Source organism: Natator depressus, chromosome 11, assembly GCF_965152275.1.
Source record: "Natator depressus isolate rNatDep1 chromosome 11, rNatDep2.hap1, whole genome shotgun sequence".
In the NCBI taxonomy this organism is placed as follows: domain Eukaryota; kingdom Metazoa; phylum Chordata; order Testudines; family Cheloniidae; genus Natator; species Natator depressus.
The window spans coordinates 10,351,056-10,373,640 of NC_134244.1; the positions used below are offsets into that span (position 1 = coordinate 10,351,056).

Consider the following 22,585-nt stretch of genomic DNA (forward strand, 5'->3'; position numbering starts at 1 on the left):
TTGGCTAGATTTCAAACAAGTTTTTCCTTTTTTTTATGTGAAAGGGCAGTGACTACAAGGCAGGTTCATCAGAGTAGCAGATGTAAGATGCAACTAAAGGTTGCAGGGAAACACTTCAGAGACCACCAGATTATTAAAATAATTTTTAAAATGACCTAAGCATTACTAGAGCATGCTCCCTAGAGAAGTTGGCTCTAATGAAAAGGACCATCAGGTAAATCTCAGCAGTACCCCTAAATGAGAATAGGCACTTGAAAAAGTGTTACTCTGCTCTTTAAAATACTAAATCAACATGCTTTACATTTTAAAAAGAGTTAAACCTTCTGTTTTATAGTTATAGTACGTAATAGCTAAATAGTAATGTACTTTAGCCAATCTCCAGATTTGTCTCTAACCAGATGATCTTTTGGATATGTCCACATGTAATTCTGAAATCTTGTTTTGAAAATGGAATAAAAGGCATTTTTTAAAAAAATTGTTATTGTCATACCTTGCTTCCCTTTCTAGGCATCACTCCAGTATCACAGAAAGTTCTTTTCTTCTTTTTAAGTCTGGGTTTATTCAGTTACAATATAGCCAATTCCTTATTCACATTTGTTTCCTTGAAGGCAATAATATACAGCAGCATAGAACTTACAGTATTTGTATAGCCTAGAGGCAGTGGTGTTCTAGTGTAAGTGGGGGTAGCTAACGTGTCCTTCACCCTCAAAAACAATCCTTTTATGATGAGACAGCAGCAGGAAAAGGAAACACGGCTTCGTCCAAAGTGAATCATTTAGTATTTGATGCTGGAGAACAAAATGGTCAAATCTACAAGAATTCACCCTCAAAAGAAATCCTGTGTGTTTATATTTTTTTTTCCCACAGAGCAAACTTAAACAGTTATTCTGGGTTTTTTCCCACCTGGTCCATTCAGATTCTGTGTATCATTTACTTTTTACTTTCATGAATTATTTCCTCCTCATTCGGCAGAGCAGTTGGCAAAGTGCCTTCTCTCTCTGTATTGACATTATTTTTTTTTTTTAAAAAAGGGTATTTAGAGAGGAGGAAGCTAAAGCAATCCAGTACCCAGCACTGCTGGATTTCTAGATTGTATTTCCAGATAGTATTGGTGAATCACTTCTTTGTAATAGGATCCCACGTGCTCCTCAGAGGACATAATCCATAGCTATAGAATTGTCTATACAGTAGTAAAGAATCCTGTTTTTAAGAGTTTAGGAAAACTAGCATACTAGGGTTAAGCCTGTGAATAGGGAGAATGCTGTGTAAATTGTAAACGCCTATAAATGTTAGATGGGCTGGGGGTTGATTAACATTTATGGCTTTTTCTCAAAAAGTCTGATCATGAGACTTGCTGAGTGTCTCATGCAGGTTCAGGCCCAAATTGCCACACTGAAATTTCTGACAGACAGACCTACTGCTGTTGAGCAAAAGCAGCATCTGCAAACAACTCTCTTTCCTCATTTCTCTCCCATTTGTGTCCATTCTCTCCTTGGGACATGGCTGACTGTACTTTCCTTCTTATGTTGTAAATCTGTCTGTTACCACAGTAACACTCTCTGTGTGTGCTGTCTCTTGACTCTACCTTTGTTGAATTCTTTTTCCATGTCTTCATCACTCTGTGCTGTGACTACTGAAGTTCATTGCTCTAGGGCTTCCCCAAGTCCCAGCTGTCCAAATTCTAGCATGTACTGCTACCTGTCTTCTCACACAATGAAAAGTAACCTCATCATTGCCTTCACACTCTCAGAATTATCCACATGGGTCCAGTTTGATATTATCCTCCTTGTGTTTAAAACCACAAGCAGACCTGCTCCAGCCTGCCTCACAGACCTTGTCCGTCTCGGCACTGGCCTCCTCTCTGTCTCTTCAGGTAGTGTTATAACTGTTGGTGCAAAAGCCTTTACCTCTGCAGCTCCTGCCATTGCCAATGACTTGCCTATATCCATCTACCTAATTGACTCCCAATCTTGCTTAAAAATATATTCCCTTAATTCCTCTTCCTATTGTTTTAGATCTGTAGCTCTATTATTGAACTTTGTAAAGCATTTGGCATACAATTTTTGTATGAAAGAGGCTAGATAATAACTTTATTGTATTAAAATAAGCTCTTACTGTTAAAATCCATCACAATGTTAAACTTCTCTCTTACTGTGGTTTTTCTTCATTGACTCTTAGAATTTGGAATGGTCTCCCTGATATTTTCTGCAGCACTAGCCTACTTCCCATCACGCCCTCCATTTCCTCCCAGTGTGGCTGCAGCTAGTCAGCGGCTCAGCTATAGGAGAAGTTTTTGTAGGCTATTAAGGTAGGTTCTCCTCGGGACAGCTTGGGTTTACAGTTCAAAGCCAATTCACCTTTTTTTAAACCTACATTTAAAAAGCAAAACAACAGAATATGTGCTTTAATCTTCTCACTGAAGAACAAGCAAGTTAATTTGTAGTGCTTTGTAATCAAATTAAATATTAATACATAGACATGAAAGATCACTAGATGTTAAAAAGTGGAGTCATTAAATATTAACTATTTTCAAAAATATTGCAAACCACATATCAGAGTCACTCAGCATCAACACTGTTGTGGTCTTGTTAACACAGCCTCTAAATAATAATTTTGTTACAATGAAATTAAATTACAAGACAATTAAAGGGATGTATACTGTAAAGTGTTGAGGTAATTTAACATTGTGAATAACTGAGTATTAAATTGTTTTCTTTATTTTCAGTGCTCTTAAGCTGCCAACATTGCTCTTTATGTTGGAGTAACTTGGGGTCTATTTCCCCATTCAAATGTGAGCCCCACAGCCCTTGCTATGATGAGAGAAGTACACAAATGCATCTAAGGCAGAATTTGTCCTATTGAGTCCAGTTAATTGCGTATGGTGTTAAAATGCAAAATGGGGGAATGGAAAATAAGTCATATTGCTGGGCAAGGTCTCAAATTAAACATTTTTGGTGTTTTTTTAACTTTGTTATGAAGAAAATGTCCTAATGCTGCTTCCTTTCTCCCACCCTTGGTCTGTGTGTATTTAACCTGTAAACTCTTCATTGCAGGGACCATTTCTTTCTATGTGCTCATATAGCACCTAACACAACGGCATCCTGATATCAGATGGGTCCTCTCGGCACTGCTGTAATACAAATAATAAGTAATATTAAAGGCCTGGATCCCGTAACTGATAGCGCAAAAGTGAACTGTTATGCTCATGCACAGTCCAGTTGACTTCAGTGGAGCTCTGCTCATGTGCAGCAGTCTACCACCAGGCTGTCAGTAGCAGGAATAGAATCAATGTGTAAAAGGGACTATCTAGGATGGAATATTTGTGAAGCTTTTTTACTAAGCAATTATTAGAGAGCAATAAAATCATACTTGTCATATACTCTCTGCCTTCTTTACTTGTATTTAAAGCCTGCAAAAATTATTCCTCTCTTCTTCTTGTTTTTAGGGAAATCATTTCCAATCAGAAATGCTCAATTTCTGCTGTTTGGAACCTGGCTAAGGCTATGTCCAAACTGCAGTTAGACATCCGTGGCTGACCTGTGTCAGCTAACTTGGGCTCACGAGGCTCAGGCTAAGGGGCTGTTTAATTGCAGTGTAGACATTTTGGCTCAGGCTGGAGTCTGGGCTCTGGGACTCTTCCACCTCACAGGGTCCTAGAGTCTGGACTCCAGCCTGAGCCCAAATGTCTATACTGCAATTAAACAACCCCTTAGCCTGAGCTCCACCAGCCCGAGTCAGCTGACACAGGCCAGCTGCAGGTTTTTAATTGCAGTGTAGACATACTTTGTTACCAGAAGGTGCAAGGCAAGATAATCACCAAAGTGTGTCCTTTCTGGAGAAGGTTGGCAGTGAGGGAGGAAAAGGTGAGAACAGAATTGGTCAGTTAATCTGTAACGTGACCTACTTGAGGTATTAAAAAATAGCAGTTCCCTTGAGGGCACTGAGCATACTTATTAATGCTGCATTATGAGCCTAAACTGCTATGGGGAGAGATCCTGCCTGAGGGATGAGTTGTAAAAACGTTACTGTCAAATAAAAACCCAAACAACAACTGACTCTGCAGGTGAAATATAAAATTTCTGTTCACAGTACTCCATTTGGGAGCCTTGTAACTAATTGGTTGTACACAGTACAGTAAACACTGGATCTGGGATACTTGTAGTGTCAGCTAGTGAACTGCAAAACTCTGAATTACCAATTCACTAAACCTTTCTTAATAAAAATATCTTGCAGTTAAATAGTGAACTTATTTCTGTTTTAACACATCACTTTCAAGAGTCAGGATTGTCTATTGCTATTAAGTAAATGTATCTTCCTCCCCTTATACATTCTTCCATGCTGTCCCTTTCACAAGGCACTCTTTCTTCCTTTGCACACCAAACAATTGCCATCTCATCATTCAAAACACAATTCTCTTGGGGAGCCTTTCAGCAATAATCCATCAAAGAAGAAGGATTTATAAAAGTACGGAATCTGCTGTGCTGTGAGAGAGATCCATCATCGGTGGTGTTAGACATCAAACCGTGTCTGTCTAATCTACATTTTGTAGTCTTTGAGACAGGGACTATTTCTTCTGACAGAGCTGTGTAAATTAGGGAGCAGTTGATGAACACTGGAGAATCCTGACTCCCTGGATTACAGAGTTAGGGTCCCTATTTTGAGATTGCCTTCATATGTTGCTGATATACATATCTGTATTTGATACAGGTTAGCCTGTGGGCTAACTCACAAATCCATACACCAAAAAACACTTCAGCCATTAGTTTGTATCATTTTCTTCTGGGCTTCAGTTTTATGTCTTCAAAATAAAACTGTTTAACACAAGTTCAACACCTCAATCATGTCCTTTAACTCTGATGTACTGTCTTCTTCAGGAACCTGTGTACTCCTTGCAACCCACCTTCTTGGAATCACAGTGAGCCTCTCTGCTCCCTTCTCCTTTGTAGTCTGCTCCCTGCAGGATTACACTCCACAGGCCATCTACCTAGGAGTCACATATGATCTGGGTTCTTTCCCCTGACATGAGGACTCCTCCAGGAGCCGACCTACTCTCTTCGCTCTCACTAATAAGTGAGTTTCTTGCTGACTCTTATGGAGGCAAGGTGATCTTCAAGCAACCACTTGATCCCAGTCTCACAACATCAGCTCAGAGGCAACTGAATATTCACATATGGCGGCTCAACTCAACTCACTTAATGGGCCACCAATCTTGTTACAATACCCTAGTCAAGACTGGAAAAAATACCCTTTTTTTAGCTCCTTAGTTTAGCAATGTTTTTTTTGACCCTCAAACAGTACATACAGTGCTTCAGTAGAAAAAAAAATTCCAGTACCTGCAAATAGTTTAAAATATTAATGTTTCAAATTAACAATAATAGATTTAGTTTTAAAGCAGCTTGAAAGTATTAGCCAGTTATATACATTTAATATTTTGGGGAACCTAAGTAAACTATTCTAAAGCGCATAAAACTAAGGACTCTGTGTATCTATCGCTCCTTTATGAACTAGAAGTCATAGTTTCACATGACATCTCCATCCAGAAAGGAGGCCACAGAATAAGCTTTGTGCTAAATAGACATTGCCAAGGTTATTGCTAGGAAACTGATTGACTTTGACAGGGCTCCCATCTGAACAGTCTTGCCTTATGGAGTATCGTAGTGTGCAATAGGTTTTTTTTTTTTTTTTAAGGTGATCCATATTCCAGCAGAAAGTTTTAATAAAAAAAGGTTGATGCTAACTTTCCTATCATAGGCACATATATATTATGATGGGAAAGAGTGTGGATGCAGTAGAGTATGGATGCAGTGGTTGATAGTGTGACAGGCAGCAACACGCTTGTTTTTTCAGTAAAAATTTTGGATGGTGTAATTGCAAAGATAAATATGCATGGCCAGATTTTTGGCTATATTCACCTTTTCATTACCCCCTGATGCTGGAGCTGCTGAAAACAGAGCCAAGTATATGTTAAAGTAGCCCAAAGGCTGCTGCAACTCATATTGTCTATTAATAGGTCCAAGGAGACAAAATGACAGCTTAAGATTGGCATAACATAAGATTGCCCCAGCTATGCACCCTTTTCTCTCCTCAAGTCCCTGACGCTAGTACAGGGGGTGGCATAGGTACCTGTCATCAGAGGAGCTCCTTTCATAGATGTGATTCTCATGGGCTGGATACAGCAGCTTATGGCCAGAATCCTTTGGCAAAATAGCACAGCCGAGGAGCTGATTCATAGCCAAAAGTCTAGAAAAGGCAAGATGTTCCAGATGAGACCACCGTTAAGGTAGGTTACAACTTAACCTCCCCTGTTAGTGTCTCTTTTCAGTATAGAAGGAAGACTAGATATGCAATCATGTACCCAGAATTTGTGACTATTTGACAGACGGTATTTTGGAACAAGTTCTGTCCCTTCTTTAGAAAGTGCCCAAACAGGTAGAACATTTTCCATATTGTATTTTATTCTGCAAACATTGACATACCTTCCAAATGTGAAATAATTTTGGAAAATAGCAGCACTGAGTACAAAAGGCAGTCTGCCCTCTTAGACTCCCAAGATTGCACAAGGTAGACCAGAGTCAGGGAGGAGAGAGTGGGCCTAGTAAATGACAGACAAATGATGGTAGAAAACACTGTAAATGCATCTTTAAAATCGTAATGAGAACATGAAATAACCTTACTCCTGTGTTTAGGCTTTCTTTGCACTGTTTTATTAGAAGAAAACTGACAAGTGGTATTGGGAGAAGGCCATGTTTATGTAATGTAGTTGCTTTGCTCGAGAAGAGGCTGTGTGAAAGAAAAAGGGCTCCAGGTAAACATTGGCTATGTTCTTCAGATCTTCTCATGGAATAAAACAAACATGACCTCTGAAATTCTGAACACTTCAGCGAATATTCTAAGATCTTTTCCTCAGCTTCAATAATTGTGTGAACTACCAAATTACCCCTTCATTTCTAGGGAACTGGTGCTGATCAATTTCAGTCCTATGGAACCTGCTTTGAGGGAGGCCTTTTTTTTGGTGTACGTGAACATCCTTTGGGTAACTACCTTGGACAGAGCCCTAAAAGTAAGCAATAAAATAAACACCATCCAAACCTTAGTTAGAAATACTAGGGTTGCTGAATGTAAAGACACCATTTTCTATCTTCCTCTTTATTCCAAAACCGGAATACTTTATATGGAGAGCAAGCTGCCTCAGCAGAGGTTTTGTGTGTGCTGTCAGTAACAGTAATGCTGTTGCTTTAGGTGATTGTTTTAGGACTCGTCTTGTCAGCTCCGGTTTAACTTTTTAGGGTGCAGATGGTGACAAACCTTTTATTGTTTCACCTTCAATGAATAGTGAAGGTGAATCTATTTAACTGAAAAAAATCCTGATTTCTTTAGAACAGATTCTTAGACTTGTGTGTGTGTGTCTCTCTCTCTCTCTCTCCACCACTTTTTATGGTTTAAATTGCTGTTGTTTTCCACTCTTGCTACTGTTCCCCTCTCCCTCATCCCCAAAGAAAGAAAAAGGTATTAAGTACTATAAATTGAATAATATGTGTAGACTTATTCAGAGTATAGGGTATTTGAACTGGAGCCCTGTTTCACCCATAATGTTGACAGTCATTTTGTCTCCCTGAGGCAGTGATTCTGGGTTCTAAGTTTGGACATTGTTGGTTCTCATTCTTGTCTGAAGTTTCAGCATTCTTCTTTCTGTTATCTTCCTTGAAAGTTGAGTAAATGGCATTGACTTGTATCCAGACAGATACCCAGTCTCTTTCAAGACTACCATGAGTGCTTCTTACAGTTACTCTCTTCCACTGGCTGGTTTAGAGGATCTTGTTAACTATAACTCCATTTGTCTCCCCCACACACCCAATGTGAATTGGTCACAAACACTGGGTTAGAATCGTAGGACTGGAAGAACCCCTGAGAGGCCATCTAGTCCAGTCCCTTGCACTCATGGCAGGACTAAGTATTATCTAAACCATCCATGATAGGTGTTTGAGTAACCTGCTCTTAAAAATCTCCAATGATGGAGATTCCACAACCTCCCTAGGTAATTTATTCCAGTGCTTAACCACCCTGAGAGGAAGTTTTTCAAGCTAAACCGCCCTTGCTGCAATTTAAGCCCATTGCTTCTTGTCCTGTCGTCAGAGGTTAAGGAGAACAGTTCTCCTTTTTCCTTCTAACAACCTTTTATGTACTTGAAAACTGTTATCATGTCCCCTCTCAGTCTTCTTTTCTCCATACTAAACAAACCCAATTTTTTCAGTCTTCCCTCATAGGTCATGTTTTCTAGACCTTTAATCATTTTTGTTGCTCTTCTCTGGACTTTCTCCAATTTGTTCACATCTTTCCTTAAATGTGGCACCCAGAACTGGACACAATCTCTGGCTGATGCCTAATCAGCGCAGAGCAGAGTGGAAGAATTACTTCTCATGTCTTGCTTACAACACTCCTGCTAATACATCCCAGAATGATGTTTGCTTCTTTTGCAACAGTGTTACACTGTTGACTCATATTTAAATTGTGGTCCACTATGACCCCCAGATCCCTTTCCGCAGTACTCCTTCCTAGGCAGTCATTTCCCATTTTGTATGTGTGCAACTGATTGTTCCTTCCTAAGTGGAGTACTTTGTGTTTGTCCTTATTGAATATGAGGAACATATGAATAAGTTCTGAAAAGTTTATTACTTACAATATTGAGTTTTTCACTGTACTTTTCTATGATGCTTCTACAGAAAATGGGAACAGCAACATTTAAACAAGTGGGGATTTCAAATAACAGGACTATATTCCAAATACATTCATAGGAGGAAAGGTGTTCTACTGCTAAGCCAGGATTCTTGGGTTCTGTTCCTCGTTCTGCTGTGAACTCACTGTCACCTTGGGGGAAAGGTCACTGAAGGCATATTTTCTAATAAAAGCACCTAAATTGTGCCAACACAATACATGTGCACAAGCAAAATAAGGCAATTTGTTTAAAATATGTATTTACATGTGCAAAAATGGCTAATTATACATACAACCAGTTTCTGCCTCAAAATGATTTATGTGCACAGTTTTCTTTTACATATTTTATGAGTTTAGCTTGGGCTCTTATTATGAAAACATGGAAAAATACTTACTTAGTTTACAGAGAGGTTTGTTTGCCGGAGTGCTTTGAGATCCTTGCATAAACATTCCAATATAATTGTAAATTGTTGTTTATGTTCTGCATGAGTATTCCAAAGAGTTGGATTATAATATTTTTATGTTTTTGTTTAAGTAGAAAATAAGTTTTACGAAAATAAATTTGTGATGTGTAGTGCAAGTGACAAGCTGGTAGGGCCAGGAGAGAATGCAGTAAATTTCCTTTTCTCAACGAAAACAAACAGCAAGAGTAGCTTGAAGAATCTGAATCTGAATTTATACATGAAATATGCTTTTGTCGGACTGAATTTATGCTTATTGGTTTTTAATATGTTAACACTGCATAGACTGTCAATGTAATCAAATAGCATAACAAACTGAATTTCTTGTGAAGACAAGGAAGGTCTGAGAGCCTAGCAGGTTCCAGAAATCAAGAAGGTGCCATTGATACGTACATAGTAAATGCTTTTTCTTTAATAACATGGTGCCAGGCAGTAACATCTCAGCACTTGGAATTTCAGTGAAATAGCCAAATACTATACTTGTTTTTTCTGACTCACTCTTTAGGTTTCTACTTTTCTGCTTAATGGGTGGAATATAGATTTTAGGGTACAATTTACTCTTGAAGTTAATCGGGGCCATTTCTAATACAAACAGCAGCTAACTGCATATATGTTGTCTTCACAGCAATTTCCGGTTTTTGATGCTTGCATTAGCCTATGCTATACCGTTGGGTGTTTTCGCGGGCTGGTCTGGCGTTCTGGACTTGATATTAACACCAGTTCACGTCAGCCAAGTAAGTATTTACATGCAGCAGCTGCTCTATTTCATAGGTATTTTGTTAGATTTGTAATGGTGTTTGAGCTGATGTACATATTCCCTACCTTAGTTTTTCTCACTGTTTTCTGGAACTATCAATATATACGCACCACTTTACTACTGAAACATAAAACAAAACAAACTTTTATCATTGACATACCAAAAGTTATTGTGGCTCCCCCTGCTGAGTCTACAGTGGCAGTTCATATTTTCAGAGCTCTACGCACCTACTGATGTTAATAAAGAGGCAAACAAATAAAAGGGAGTAGTGTTGGCTGCTGTACCTTCACAAATAGAGAAGGAAAAGAAAATCAATGTTTGCCAAATTGAAAGGAAAAAATCAGTAGAGAGAGATTTTTATTTTTAAGCTTCTAATAGGGTATTATAGAAATCCAGATGACATTCCCCAGCAGATTCCAATATAAAGAGAGGTCACATTTGGGGCATATGCTGTTTGACCATATCCTTTTAACTAAATTATATTCCCTTTGAGTTTCTTAGAAAAGTCAGTCACTTTTTTTGCTAGGATTTTTCAGTAATCCTCCCTTCCCCCCATCTCCTTTTTTAAAGTAGCATCTTGTTTTCTCAGCCTTAACACTTTCATTTCCCCATGCTGTTTCCCATCAGGTAGATGCGGGCTGGATTGGATTTTGGTCCATAATTGGAGGCTGTGTTGTTGGCATAGCAATGGCAAGGTAGGAATAATGATCTCTCCTTCAGTTCTTCATTTTTCTTCACCTGTAATGATCACTTAGGTTTTTAAGACTATAAATTGAATTTATTTCTGATCATTAGTGAAATATTTGAAATGGCAAATGTGACTCTCCAAGATGATGTATTGTTTCTTTTTGTACAGTAATTTGTATATTTCATGTTATTGGACTACATGGGTTGAAAAGCCATTTGCTCACTCATCAAGTTTAAGAAGTCATATTGTTATGTCTGAGACGGCTTCCCATCCGCTCCTTTTCAGGGTAGCCTTGTGAGAAGGAGGCTGCCTGATCTTGTGAAGAACCAATTTAGCACCTCTGAAAAGCATCAAAGAACATCAGTGTCTATTTCCTGCCGATGCCTGTCTAGCAATCTGATCCACTGAGTGTTTGATGCTGAGAATACAACACACTTCCCACATACGTGGACACAGAATGCTCCTAGCATCTCTCCTCCTAACCACCATGGGTGTGGAGTGACACTCCCCACCAACCATCTGAGAAGATGTGGATTTATGAGTGAAAAAGTGAGAAAAGGAATGCCCTTCCCAAATCAAGCTACCAGACTCTTTCCATCCAAGCTTTGTTTAAAAAAAAAAACAAAACCCACCACCTTCCTTGAGGCCTTTGATAACTTAAGTTAATAAAAAATAGAAAACCACTACATTACACTCATCTCTGGATTTCCCAGTACAATTCTGTCTTCTTTCCATCCACTACCGAGGCTCTGATTCTGCAATGAATGCTGCATGGGTGCAGGAGTCTGTCTGCACAGAGGTCATTGCAGGATTGGGACCAAAAACTGTAATAAGCTCTTTTGGAGCAGAGATTATTGTCTACTTGTACTGTACAACAACAATGTGTATAACTAATAAATAACAAACTATATGTTCAAACTAGATAAGTTCATGGAGGATAGGTCCACCAATAGTTATTAGCCAGGATGATTGGGGATGGTGTCCCTAGCCTCTGTTTGCCAGAAACTGGGAATGTGCGACAGGATGGATCACTTGATGATTACCTGTTCTGTTCATTCCCTCTGGGGCACCTGCTGTTGGCCACTGTCAGAAGACAGGATACTGGGCTAGATGGACCTTTGGTCTGACCCAGTGTGGCTGTTTGTATTGGGTTTCTCCTCTTGCTACCTCTTATTCCACTTAACAGCTAGAAAGGAGGAAGAGGGAAAGCTCCCCCACAGCCATGGAAAAAGGAAAAAGACATTTGAGCTCCCCCACCACAGCACTCCAAATGCTAACTAGCCAAAGAGCTAAATCCTACTAATCAAGGGTCATAATCCAATTGTATCCCTGCAGAGGACCAATTGTTAGCTATTGCTAGATTTGTCTATGACTTGTTTTTCTCCATAGGGAAAAGTTTAAAGCCCTCCTGGCACTGTAAAAGTAGTGTTTGGTAAATAATGACCTATTAACATATGTCCATGCAGCAAAAGCAGTATGATGGAAAAACTAGTGTGAATACTCATGCAGAATTCTCTCATATGGGCTAGCCTTTGCTACTGCAGTTGAGGCCCTTGAACACTAGAGGGGCACCCTTTCTAGCCTTAAGCTTCTCTAGCAAGAACTTGCTGATTCAGACCCATAATGCAAATCTCAGCCTTTATGGTAAATTAATTTATTTAATATATAGCCTAGTTTTAGTTTCACAACATGCTTAATGCCTCTGTAACTGCTGCAAAATTGGCTGCAAACTTTATAGCAAGGTCAGTATTTTGCAGAGTTCAAAACTTTGCTTTTGAGTAAATTAAAAGAATGCTAATAGTCTGTTTCCAAATATGTCTCTGCAATTCAGGCAATATATAGTTCAAACAGTAGCGTTTGCACACACACAAAAAGTGGGCAAGGGTGATTTGTCATTTCTGATAGATGATTCCCTCCTCTTAGGCCTGTTCAGCAGGTATCTGTGTAGGATTGAACCAGTGATGACTGACTGTAATCTGCTGAAAGTTATAATTAGGAAAAGTAGGTAATGATTCTTGTCAAGTATGACAAGCTGATGTATTTCAATGTCAGGACTGTGACTTATCAGGCAAGGAGCTCTCTCTCTCTTAACAGCCTGTGGTAAGGTGGTTTTTGGTTTTGGGGGGTTTTTTTGTTCTACCAGCTGCTAATTTGTAAAACCAAAAATGTTACAATTTAAGAATGATAGTGTTGCTTTACTTTATTCTCCTCAAACCATAAAGTCTAGATAAAATTTTACCCTTTCGTGAAGATGATTTAATTCTTTAACTGCACATAAAGGGCCTGATTTTTCAAACTTGGCTTCAGTTTTTGATGACACAGATGCAACCATGTAGATATCTTAACCGCTTGCTGCCTGCAATGGTAGCATTTGTGCCTGCAATTCACTGTGGGTATTAAATTGTGCCCCTTCAAAAGGAAGGCCGATATTGAAAATCAGGACCCAAATCGCTTTATTTTGCTTTTGGTGGTATGAGGAGTTTTTCTCCACAAGGTATATAAATAAATCCCACTTCTCTCTACTCCCCCACAATCCTGAACTAGACATGTTTGGTTAATTTGTGTGATGCATTTTAATGATGGAAAAGTCTGGGATATTTTGGGTAATTGGCAGATGTTGTACCCTTTGCTGGCAGAGGTAGAATGAGACTGGTTTGAAGCATATCAACTTTAAAGAGTGACATTCATGTTTTATTATCACGCTGAAACATAAATCTATCTGCTTTTTCCCCCAGAATTTTTCTTGTCACGTTTGCTAATGATCACAGATATTTCTGGATTTTTGTCCTTCACAGCCCAGCATTTCCTTCTGCTTTTATCCTGCAGTGATGTCAAAATGCTGAAATGTTGTGACTTGGTGATAATTTCCCTAGCAGCAGACTTTTCTCAGCACCATACATTTAGGCCTTAACTGCAGGATCCAGCACAGGTGGATTTGCTTGGTCATGAAAGATAATGCCACAAGCACAGGGCACAGTGATATGTCTTGACCCCATTACAGGCGGATACTCACCTACTATCCTGGACTACCTCTTCTTTAGTACATGCACACATCCACTGTAAGTGCTGTTTTGGGATAATAGATTATGATAGAATATGAAGTTGTGGGTGCAGGGTGGTGTTGGTGTGTTGCTGCATGGTTGCAAGTGACAGAGCTGCTGGGACTGGGGAACAAAAATTTTCTTTCTGATCGTTGGAGTGAAACTAGTGCTCTGAAAAGTTTACAGGTCTTGCAAGCATTTTTACTAGTCATACTGAGTTCACCAGAGGTGAAATACAGGCCCTTAAAGGACTGAGTATGACCTATTTGTTATGTTTTCTCCATTTTTGTTTAATTCAACAGTTTTGTGAAACTTAGAGCCAAATAAGGGGCAAATGTCAACTTTAACTTCCAGCAAAATCTTAGATGCTTGTTACTGCTAATTTCAACAGCAGCTTATCTTTCTATATTAAAACACAGCTGCAACTGCTCAGTACAGTAAAGTGGAGAAAATATCTGACTCCATTATCTTTCCCCATCCTCCCATCCCCAGTCTGATATTTCATCCACTTTTTTTATTATGCAGCATATGTAGCCCCGCTCAGCTTTAGAAATGGACTTCTGATGTTGACAGCAAAATAACCCCTCGGACTTTGCTCCATGGGACAAATATGAAGTTCATGTTTTGTGACCCTTCTGAGAAGTTTCACATAATTAGTTAATGTTTAATGACAAAAATACAGAAAAAAATGAATAAATAAACTGACTCCTGTGATTTTAAAGTTGGGTCAATCTGATTACTTTCTTCTTCCCCACTTCAAATCCAGCATCAACAGCTAAACTACTGCAGTTAGAAGTTAATACTCTATGCCATTTGAAAGCTGGGATTACAAGCTTTAAGGTGATATACGGCATTGATTCTAGCTCTACCAGTTATTGACTTCTAAGTTCAGTGTGGAATTGAAATAGAGGGAAGGACAGAATAAGAGGAAAGATGTGGTCTTAAGATCCAATATTTCATTAAACTCCCATGCTAGATAAACTGTTAAACATTACTTAATGGTGGCATTCCCAACTTTCAAATGTATATAGTGTTACCTTTTATATCAGGTGGGCCATGTAGGATTGGACTTTAAAATACCCACCTATCTCTTTTTTAGCAGCGGAAAATAAGGCAATTAGTAGACAAGTTAGGATGTCTTCATAATTCCAAACTTCCTGGACCACACTACCCCAATCCAACAGGAGGAGAAAAACTGATCCATGAGGGGAGAAGTTCTTCAGACATAACTTAAATAATAGCAAGGGAACTACAAAAAATTACTAGCAAATTAAATAACATCTCTTTCTCTCTCTCCAATGTTTTTTCTAAGTTTGCACCAGTGTTAAAATCCCTTTTGAAAAGAGCAGTTGCAGTACTAATTGTGTTGTGGGTTCAGTGCTCAGCTGGATTGTTGTTTTTTTTAAATAAATGCAAAAGGTGCAAAAAAAATTGACTACCCCAGCAATCAATAGTTCTTACTTAGTTTTGTGTCCAGGTGCAAGGGTTTCTGCTTGCCCTATTTACTGAGACCTTCATCATTGATTCATTTGGGTTTACAAGACCCAACTTACCCTCTTGTTATACCGAGCATGTTGTTCTTTATTACAATGACTTCATAGTGATATTAGTATTGGGGATTTGAGAATAACCGGAAAGGTTTGAGTTTTTCCACAAAAATGGATCCTAGCTCTTCAGTCTAGCTTGAATGAAATAAATACATATTTACGCTTGCACATAAGCAAGCAAGTCACCCTAAACTAATTGATCAATGCACCCTCAAGTCTGAGTGCCACTGACTGGCAAGCAGCCATGTAAGTAAGGATGTGATTTTGTTCCGAGAGAGATCTGCTTTGGGGGGAAAAAATTAAAATTTCCTCTTATGTTTAGCTGCTGAAAAACACCATGTGAACTATCTTTTAAGTTTCCCTTGTAAATATCCAAAGTGAGACAGTGTTCCCAATGGCTGAATTGTTCTGAATTATTATTATTATTATTCATTTTTATTTGAATTACTGTCCTGTTCAGGAACTTTAGTCATGGACCAGGTCCTCATTGTGCTGAGTGTTGTAAAAACAGAACAAAAAGACAGTTCTTGCCTCAAAGAACTTACCATCAAAGTAATAAATGAGACAACAGGTGGATACAGGTTGACAGAAACAAATGAGGGGAGTATAAGTAAACAGGGAGACAGTACTAGCAAGCATGATAGGTTGTGTTCTCTGCATACCAACAGGCTAAATGTTGTCAAGCTTTTTCTAGGCATCACAGCACACTCGGATTGTGAAGGAGGATAATGAGTTAGTTTTGCAGATGTTTACAGGGGGCTCTTCCCAATTCTCAGGGGCAGCATAGGAGAAAGTACAAAAGTACTTTTTTGAAAATTTAACAAGTGGGAGATAGACACTGTCATCATAGGCCAGTCAAAGGCGGGAGTCAACATCTTGATAGCGAATGAAAGATGATTGGATGGGTAAGTGAAGACAAGTAGTTTGATTTAATAGAGAAAAGGGAACAAGTTAAGTGATGCAAAGAGAGGGGTGATATGGTCAAAGCACCAGGCTAGGACAGTTATCTTTACAGCAGCATTCTGCATGGATATGAACGGGGGCGAGATTGCATTTATCAAGGCCAGAGAATAGGATGTTGCAGTAATTTCACCAGGCAGATGAAAGCCTGGATCAGAGTTTTAGTTGTGGATGAATGGGAAAGGCCATGTCTTACAGATCTTAGATAGAAAGAATCAGCAAGGTTTAGACATAGCCTGAATATGAGGACATAGAGGGAGGTCCAAGTGGAAGATGATACTCAAGTTATGGGCTTAAGTGGCATGGTGGTGGTATCCATAGTGATTGAGAAAGGAGGTAATGGGGAGAGCTTGATGGAGAAGATCAAGAGCTCTGTTTTAGCCATGTTAAGCTTCAGCTAGCAGCTAGATGTCCACAAGAAGATGTCAGAGAATGGCAGCAAAGAGTTAATTTTTAAAATGTGTTATAACAGCAGAGATGATCCCTATGATAACTATGTTCTGGCAAAAATATATAGGAGTCAAGCATAAGGAAGAAGTAGGGAGTGAGTGTAGTGTTTCATGAGATTTTGTATATTGGAGCTGTGAAGATACTTTTAAAAACAGCAAAGAATCTTGAATTGTGGATGAGATACTGTGGAAAGAAAGATTTCAAAGCAGAGATTAAACAGTTATTTTCTAGTTTTAAAGCATGGTGTTTGGTCAGATATTAGAACTGCAAACAAGAATCCTTCCTGTATACCAGTGATCCTGAATTGATGACTCAGACTTTTTTGAGCTGCTGAGGAATGAAGACAGGCTTCAGTTTAACCATGACAAAAATCACCATTGTATATAAAAAGAAAAGGAGTACTTGTGGCACCTTAGAGACTAACAAATTTATTTGAGCATAAGCTTTCGTGAGCTACAGCTCACTTCATCGGATGCATGCAGTGGAAAATACAGTGGGGAGATTTTATATTCACAGAGAACATGAAACAATGGGTGTTACCGTACACACTGTAACTAGAGTGATCAGGTAAGTTGAAAGAAAAGGAGTACTTGTGGCACCTTAGAGACTAACCAATTTATTTGAGCATAAGCTTTCGTGAGCTACAGCTCACTTCATCGGATGCATACTGTGGAAAATACATAAGATGTTTTTATACACACAAACCATGAAAAAATGGGTGTTTATCACTACAAAAGGTTTCCTCTCCCCCCACCCCACTCTCCTGCTAGTAATAGCTTATTTAAAGTGATCACTCTCCTTACAATGTGTATGATAATCAAGGTGGGCCATTTCCAGCACAAATCCAGGTTTTCTCCCCACCCTCCGCAACAAACACCCATTTTTTCATGGTTTGTGTGTATAAAAACAATGTTGTTCCTCGCACGTTCTTGTCAACTACTGGAAATGGCCCACTTTGATTATCACTACAAAAGGTTTTGTTTTGTTTTGTTTTCTGTCTCCTGCTGGTAATAGCTCACCTTACCTGATCACTTTCATTACAGTGTGTATGGTAACACCCATTGTTTCATGTTCTCTGTGTATATAAAATCTCCCCACTGTATTTTCCACTGCATTCATCCGATGAAGTGAACTGTAGCTCACGAAAGCTTATGCTCAAATAAATTTGTTAGTGTCTAAGGTACACAAGTACTCATTTTCTTTTTGCAGATACAGACTAACACGGCTGCTACTCTGGAACCTGTCATTATAAACTCCTTCTAGCAGTTTCAGAATAATGTGCAGGGGTCTTTTCTAATTTCTGGATTATATAGTGATAATATATTAATTTTACTGTAAAGTGTCATGCTTAAATAACTTGAAAAATAACATTTGAATTTATGAGATTCGTGCTTTTATTTCAGGTTTGCAGATTTTATCAGGGGCATGCTGAAACTTATACTTCTGCTGCTGCTATTTGGCGCGACACTGGCATCCACCTGGTTCACTCTCACCTGCCTTACTAGTGTCACTCACCTGCCTTTAACCACAGGTACCTAGAACAATGTTTAACTGTAAAAGAGATTTTTATTGTTCTTTGGGACTGTTTTATAAACAACTGATACTGTAGGCAAATATTTGCTATCTTAATTAAACTATATTATGATCTGTTTTGAGAACCCAATCCTCATGATAAATACATTAAATACAATAATCTGAGTTTTCATCCAGTAATTTATAACGATGGACAAAAAAAGGATTTAAAGCTCATTAAATAAAAATGTCTTTGAACAGCTTTTAAAAGCATGATAAAAGAATTAAAAACTTTGACTAAAGGAACATAATTATTTTAATCCAGAGTATTAATTAGTACCTTTTTGGGGAATAGCTGTGGTTCTGAATAAAACAGTGATGGTGATATTATGAGTGTATGGTAGTGGTGAATATATAGAGGAAAAATGGCAAGTTTGGGAATTTAGAATTCAAAAGATTTCATAAATTAGTAAAAATTAACTAAAACCTTGAACTAAATAATCCAGTGGAACCCAAATTGTGTGGCGTGTCCCCCATTCTTCATCACATGTGAAAAAATGGACTAGCAGCTTTTACATTTTGTGCTTGTCTGTTCACACCTACAGAAAGGTAACTGTACAAAAATTTTGTTTTCTAAATTAATGCAGTGAGCCAATCTTATAAGTGTCCCGTCCCTGCCTACAGATGAGAACCAAGCAGACCACTTTCTGTAGGTGAAATTAATTACATACACGGTAATCTAAAACAGAAGTGGTATATCGATTTTTGCTTACCAGCCTTTAGTTTCCCATTTTTTTAAGAACTCAGCACACTATATAGGATCCTTGAGAAATAAAGCAGCCTCCTTATCTCTTTTTGTTTACCCAACATACAGCGGCAGGACTGTAAAATGAGGGGGAGGAAAGAACTATTGGATTGTAAAAAAAAAAAAAATACTTAAAATTAAACAGAACTTAAATTGACAGTTGTGTATTCTCAAGGAAGAACTAGTAATGTTAGTGCCCTCCCACAGTTACTCTGTTTAAAAATTAAATTAATGAAGATTTGGAAAGGAGTTTTTGTAGGCAAATGAGAAGATATAAAGCAACATGCAAGTACACAATAACTTCTAAAATGTTACTTTTTGTGGGTAGAATTGGCTCAAGAAACAGTCAGTCAGTGATTGTCAGTGTGGCTCTTTTTGTGATTGACTAATGATTGCTAGACTGTAATGTGTTTATTGGAGAGCATGTCTTCTCTGGGACACTGGTAGGCTTTTGTAATTTGCAGGTGGATTCTTGTACCTGAAATGGGACTCGTGGTAAGCTATCCTGATGGGTAAACTGAAAGGAACCAGATTAATTTGATGGGAAGGTAAAAATACAGAGCAACAGATTTAACAACATTTCTTAATTTTGGTCTGCTTTGTATGCCACAAAGTGCATTAGTAATAATGACATTAACATAGCACTTTTCCTCTTCAAAGTGCTTTACAAAGATTGAATCTAATTTTGAGTGAAGCATCAATGCATGAATATGATAGATCCCATCTCTCTATGCATGCCTCTGGTTGAATTTTTGTGGGTAAAATATGTTGGCTTACGCACACCAGGGATAGTGCATATATACATAGAAAATTACACAAGTGGAGGCCACATACAATCTGACTATCTCCATTTCATAGGAAAAAGAGGCGAAAGTTAAATGATTTTTCCAAGGCCCCAGGAGGAGTTAGAGTTGTAGCTATGATTATTATATTAAATCTCAGCCCTTATTTTTTTTAAAGATTCATTACAAGTTTTTTTTGAAAGACCTGACTAATCAGTGCCCTTACTTTTATATGGTATACTAAAGAAGGTGTCTTTAGCAACACAGTAGCCTCAATCATCATGCTGGGGTACTGGATCAATACTGAATCTGAGGTGAAAGATTACGACCACTGAGTCACCATCAGTACTGTACTATTTGTATCAGAATTCCAGATTCCTTTCTCCTTAAATGGGGCTTCTGATCCTGGGCTGCAGGATTGTTGTAAATCCTTCCTTTATGATCATGTGCATTTGTGAGTTATTTTTTTAAAAGTCACGAGGAAGTCACTATTACCTTTTATAGCAGGAATTTTGGTGTCTCTGTCTCCATCTTAGTTTTTGTCTTTCTGTGCCTTGTTTCCTTCCCACTTAAAGGTGTTTGGCAAATGTTACATTGTAACTCATGTTAAAATATATTGGAAAGCATTTTGCCACTTCTGTGTATTTCATGGACTCTCCTGGAAACTTTTAAAAAGATTGTTTGGATGATTTTGTGCTGACCATTGTTGAATAGCTGGTAGAGCTAAAAGGAGCTTGACAAAATTAGAACCCAGTCTTCCAAGATGGTGAGCACCTCCGGTGAGGTGGAAAATTACTTCAACTCGTGATAACTTCAGCAGTGTCCAGAGTAGACAGTAATGTTACTGTAGCACTTCAGTGCAATAAGCTTTCCTTTAAAAGCTTTTCTTACCTCATTCCTGTGTACAAGTACATATTTTAGGATTTGGCATGAAATCTCCTAAATCAGTGTGTAGTTAAAGGTTAGATTCTTCTTTTTAATCTGATTGTTTAGAGCTCAGTTTAAAATAGATGTATTGTTATTGCCTTCATAATAAGCAGTCCCTTAAATTCGGTTTTTGTAAAGTACCCAAATAAAACTATTCCTTTCCTGTGGTAGATTTTCTATCTATTTTCTGTGTAAGTTATTTTAATGTGCACATCACTGTAGTATCTGAGCACTTTTCTGAGAAAACAAAACCTGGCCTTGAATAGCAGTGCTAGCTGTAATGAGTACTGGCAAATCTTTAAAAGGGGATATTAAGGATTTAGGCCCTAAATTATATTTGCTGTACAAGATTTATTTTTCCTCTATGGCCCAACTTCCCAATTTCTTTACTAGACGGGCATTTCTTTTTATAAGCAGCTCTTTTTTGTAAAAAGTAATAGAAAATAAATGCAATATGCCTGTTTAATGTAGGTCTTTGTATATTGAATACCAGTGATACATCTTTATAAAATACATTCTTATGGATGAAAATGCACAAGCTATTTAAAGTACTAATTTATAGGGCTTCATGCAGATTATTCCTAAGTGTAATGATGCAATATGCTTATGACCGCTGCGCTTCACAGTAAGTGGGAGAAACAGCACATTTAAATTGATTTGGTTGAACTTTTTTGTTTAATTAAAAGTTGGAGGGTATAGACTATAACTGAGCCAAAGTATAGAAGGTCAAATGCAGGCCACTGCCTAGTGGCACTTGGGCTTTGGAGAAGGATTGTGAGATGACTATTTAATGTGGAAGCATCTCTGTGTGCTCAGTCAGTGGAGCAACACTGACTTTGGAGGTCAAGGATGTTGTTTGCACTTTTTTATGTTTGTAAGATGAGCACTATGTATAGCTGCAACAATTTATCTTAGTATTTTTTGCAGCAATTACTATCATTCCTGTATTATTGTGGGGATTTTAAGGCAAAGAGATCAAGGTCCAAAATAATTTTCGCAGAAGCTAGCATAAATGTCCAGTGGTATCTGTAGAGGAGTTCTCTGCTCCCTACACAGGTTTCTCTTCCAAGATTTGTGTGTTCACTTCCACTCCACTCCTTCTCAAAGAGCTTCAGTGGTGTCAAATTTCTTTTCCTGGGTGCCTCATCTGCTCATTAGCATATGCAAACATCTTTCTCATAAGCAAATAGGCCCTACACCTGCAAAAACACAAGCATGATAGGTTGCAGCAACATCTTGAAACTGCCCAGATATCAGGATGGGCTCATCTGATGCTGCTGGTCTGAGCAATCAGGAGGTGAGCTGTTCCAAAAGGAAAGCCAGCTACTTGGATGAGAAAGCAAACCTCATGAATCAGAATATTATGGAGGATGAGCCAGGTACCTGTGGAAGGCTACTCCCATGAGAGGAATGCTATTCAGAAGGAGAAGGTGTGTGTTTGGTAGTGTCTACCAGATTCAGTGGTGTGAGTAGTCAGGGGGACTGTGGAAGCAATCAAGAAGCAGTCAACTGAGTGATGTTTCGTGGCCTGTGATATGGAGGAGGTCAGACTAGGTGATCTGGTGGTCCCTTTTTGCCTTAAACTCTGTGGCTTTAAGTGGGAGCCTTTGAGTGGCATGCAGTGTACATGCTGGCCACTAAAAGGTCAGCTAGAGGAGGGTCAGCAACTCAGTGTGAGCAAGAGCAGCGGCTGATTCAGCAGGCATCCTGGGTGGCTCAGACAATTGTATGTGAAACCATCAATGAGATTAGTGCTCTGGCACAGTTGAGCAGCCAGAGGGTATCACAAATAAACAGTTTTGTGTGTTGAACTCTCTGAAGTGTAGTGAATCAACCAGTTGCTAGTGAGAAGCAGATTAGAGCAGAGGTGCTGGCTTCTTCCTTGCCCTGCGGATGCTCAACCACCGCTCTGCCCCAGGCCCCACTCAGCCCCTTCCCTGCCT

The 22,585-nt window shown here is 38.6% G+C and overlaps 1 protein-coding gene across 1 annotated transcript in view; it reads left to right on the forward strand.

Annotated features, from left to right (window-relative positions):
• SLC49A4 (solute carrier family 49 member 4) overlaps nucleotides 1-22,585 on the forward strand; it is a 66,772-nt gene that overhangs the window by 20,037 nt on the left and 24,150 nt on the right. Inside the window, exons 2-5 of the mRNA XM_074967138.1 lie at nucleotides 2,179-2,308; nucleotides 9,799-9,907; nucleotides 10,558-10,625; nucleotides 18,020-18,147. Of these exons, the coding sequence (XP_074823239.1) occupies nucleotides 2,179-2,308; nucleotides 9,799-9,907; nucleotides 10,558-10,625; nucleotides 18,020-18,147 (435 nt within the window). The remainder of the gene's footprint in view (nucleotides 1-2,178; nucleotides 2,309-9,798; nucleotides 9,908-10,557; nucleotides 10,626-18,019; nucleotides 18,148-22,585) is intronic.